General features: G+C 47.8%; 1 protein-coding gene across 1 annotated transcript; it reads left to right on the top strand.

Annotated features, from left to right (window-relative positions):
• Window positions 1–639: 639 nt before the first annotated feature.
• On the top strand, window positions 640–2568 carry LOC133880069 (AAA-ATPase At5g57480-like). Its single transcript, XM_062318944.1, has one exon. It carries the CDS (start codon window positions 828–830, stop codon window positions 2361–2363), a length of 1536 nt encoding a protein of 511 aa, XP_062174928.1. The 5' UTR covers window positions 640–827; the 3' UTR covers window positions 2364–2568.
• The last annotated feature ends 360 nt before the right edge of the window (window positions 2569–2928 follow it).

Genomic DNA, 2928 nt, shown 5'->3' with positions numbered 1-2928 from the left:
GGTGATGATGAGCATAATAATTGACAAGAACATTCTCTGACCTCTGAAAAGAACCCAAATTACAAGAAGAGAAAAAGATAAAGGTAATTTGGAAAGAAGGAAACATGCAAAAGCAAAAGCCGCTTGTGACTTGTGACTTGTGTCTCGACTCTCGTGTGCTTGCATGCTCGCGCGCGGCTGTTTGCTGCCTCCACCACCACTGTAGCCGTTACCCACTGCTCTTTCTTATAACTTTGCTACTAAAGCCGCGTAGAATATATGCTCACAATGCGTTATGAAGTTGCCCTAGCTACCATATTAATTGATTAAGAAAAACCGATTATGAGTTATATATAAGCATGAAACTAATTAGTTAATGAACAAGTGTTTGAAACCAAAGGTGAGAATGATCATGACTAGATCGAATAAATGTATTATTTAGTTATTTTCACCCCGCGGCATATAGATAGGGTTTGTAAAAGTGGGCGTGGAATCGTCCTCCCTCTAGGAAGAAAAGCAAAAGAAGACTAGTACAACAGTGGCCAGCTTCATCTTTAGCTTTATTTTTTTCTTTGCCGCTAGCTGCTGCTTTTTTCAGCCCCCGAACAGTGTCTTTTGCCCTCTACATGCATCATCTTTCCCCTTTTAGTTTTACATGGCACGGCTGTGTGGGCACTCACCCTGACCCGGCCATCACCATTCACCACCAGTACCATCGATCTCCTCAACTTTGTCTTCTTCTTCTACTTCTCCCTATATATATATAAACCCTAAATGAAGCCATCCAACAAAGTTGATAGAGCCAAAAACAAAACAACACAAGACAAAGATATTCTTAACTAATTAACATGGAGATATTGTCGCAGTTGTGGTCTTTTTTGGGCCTTCTCACTGTCCTCCAAAACGTCTTGCCGTCTCAGCTCCTCTCCCTCCTCCACTCCTTTTACGAGTCCCTTCAGGACCTCCTCACCCCCTACTCCTACTTCGAGATCCCGGAGTTCAACGGCTATTGCGGCGTCGACGTCAACGACCTCTACCGCCACGTCAACCTCTACCTCAACTCCGTCAACCCCTCCGCCTCCACGTGTCGCCGCCTCACCCTCTCTCGCTCCAAGTCCTCCAACCGCATTTCCTTCACCGTCGCGCCCAACCACACAGTCCACGACACCTTTTCAGGCCATGCACTCTCCTGGACGCACCACGTCGAGACCGTCCAGGACTCTCTGGAAGAGAAGCGAAGCTTCACTCTCAAGCTCCCCAAGCGCCACCGCCAGGCACTGCTCTTGCCTTATCTCGACCACGTGACATCACGAGCCGAGGCGTTCGAACGGGTCTCCCGCGAGCGCAGGCTCTTCACCAACAATGGCCACGGCTCCTTCGAGTCTGGCTGGGTCTCCGTCCCCTTCCGCCACCCTTCCACGTTCGAGACCCTGGCCCTGGAGCCTGAGCTAAAGAAGCAGATCACCGAGGACCTGACCGCATTCGCCAATGGCAGAGAGTTCTATCACAGAGTCGGACGCGCGTGGAAACGAGGATACTTGCTGTACGGTCCACCTGGGTCTGGCAAATCGAGCTTAATCGCAGCCATGGCTAACTATCTCTGCTACGACGTGTACGACCTGGAGCTCACCAAGGTGTCCGATAACTCGGAGCTGAGAGCGCTGCTTATACAGACCACGAACCGGTCGATCATCGTCATCGAGGACATCGACTGCACGATGGACCTGACCGCAGATAGAACGCAAACGAAAACTGTGTCGTCGAAGAGGAGGGGAAGGAGATCAGAGATGGGAGCACGGGCAGAGGGAGAAGAGGGTGAGAAGGGGCGGGTGACGTTGTCGGGGCTCCTGAACTTCACGGACGGGCTGTGGTCGAGCTGTGGGGAGGAGAGGATCATAGTGTTCACGACCAACCACAGGGACAACGTGGACCCAGCGCTGGTCAGGTGTGGGAGGATGGACGTCCACGTGTATCTCGGAACGTGTGGCATCCACGCCTTCAAGTCCCTTGTCAGCAACTACCTCAGCCTCCAATCCCACCCCTTGTTCGACGCCGTCGAGAACTGCCTGGCCTCCGGTGGGGCCCTCACGCCAGCCCAGATCGGTGAGATCCTGCTCAGGAACAGGGCCAATGCTGACGTGGCCTTGAGGGAGGTCGTGTCGGCCATGCAGGCCAAGATGATACTTGGGGGTGGGGCCCAAGGGGAGTGTGATGATGTGGCAACAAGGTCACCGGAGAGCGTGTTGATGGTGGGGTCGTCCTCGCCCGAGAACTGGGAGAAGAAGAGGAAAGAAGCGTGCACCAACTGGGGAGAGAAGAAGGTGAAGTTCTTGGTGAGACTTCGATCTCTGACAAAGTCTGACTCCGGAAGGAGGGGTGTTTGAGTCAACTTCCGGTTGTTTAAACTTTAATGTAATTGTTGCAGCTAATGACAATTTTTTTTTTTTTTTTCCCATTTGGGATATATGGGAATTTGTAAATTAATCGATTAGAAGGTTAATCATTTGTATGCTTAATTAATGGTGAAACAGCACTAGCTTTCGATTATGTTTTGTTTTTGGTTATATATTATTAATTTGGTTTAATTTCTGATAGGTGATTAATTAATTTGGAGACATAATATATATTACATTTCCTTACACAAGCACATTATTATTACGGACATAAGAAGGAATTAGTGGGACAAATTTCGTATATATAGACACAATAAGCTAGCTTCATACATTACTAAAATCTGTCTCGATTATTGATCCTTCTTTTTTCTTTTTCTTTTTCTTTTGTTCCTTACCGTTTGTATTTGAAAGTAGATCCAGAAAGCATAAAGTTTGAGCCTCAACTTGAAAAATCTCTAAGACCTCGATTAGCATTTAAGCATACAAACATATCAGATTTGTAATTGACTAAAACATTGAAGGTTGTGTTTGTTTCAATGTAAAATGAATTCTGAGG

This window comes from Alnus glutinosa, chromosome 10 (assembly GCF_958979055.1).
Source record: "Alnus glutinosa chromosome 10, dhAlnGlut1.1, whole genome shotgun sequence".
Classification (NCBI taxonomy): Eukaryota; Viridiplantae; Streptophyta; class Magnoliopsida; order Fagales; family Betulaceae; genus Alnus; species Alnus glutinosa.
Note: the sequence above shows the minus strand (reverse complement) of the source record. Positions and strands in the feature narration are given on the sequence as shown.

Coding starts and splice junctions, on each gene's coding strand:
- LOC133880069 (XM_062318944.1), top strand. CDS start 828: ATGGAGATATTGTCGCAGTTGTGGTCTTTTTTGGGCCTTCTCACTGTC.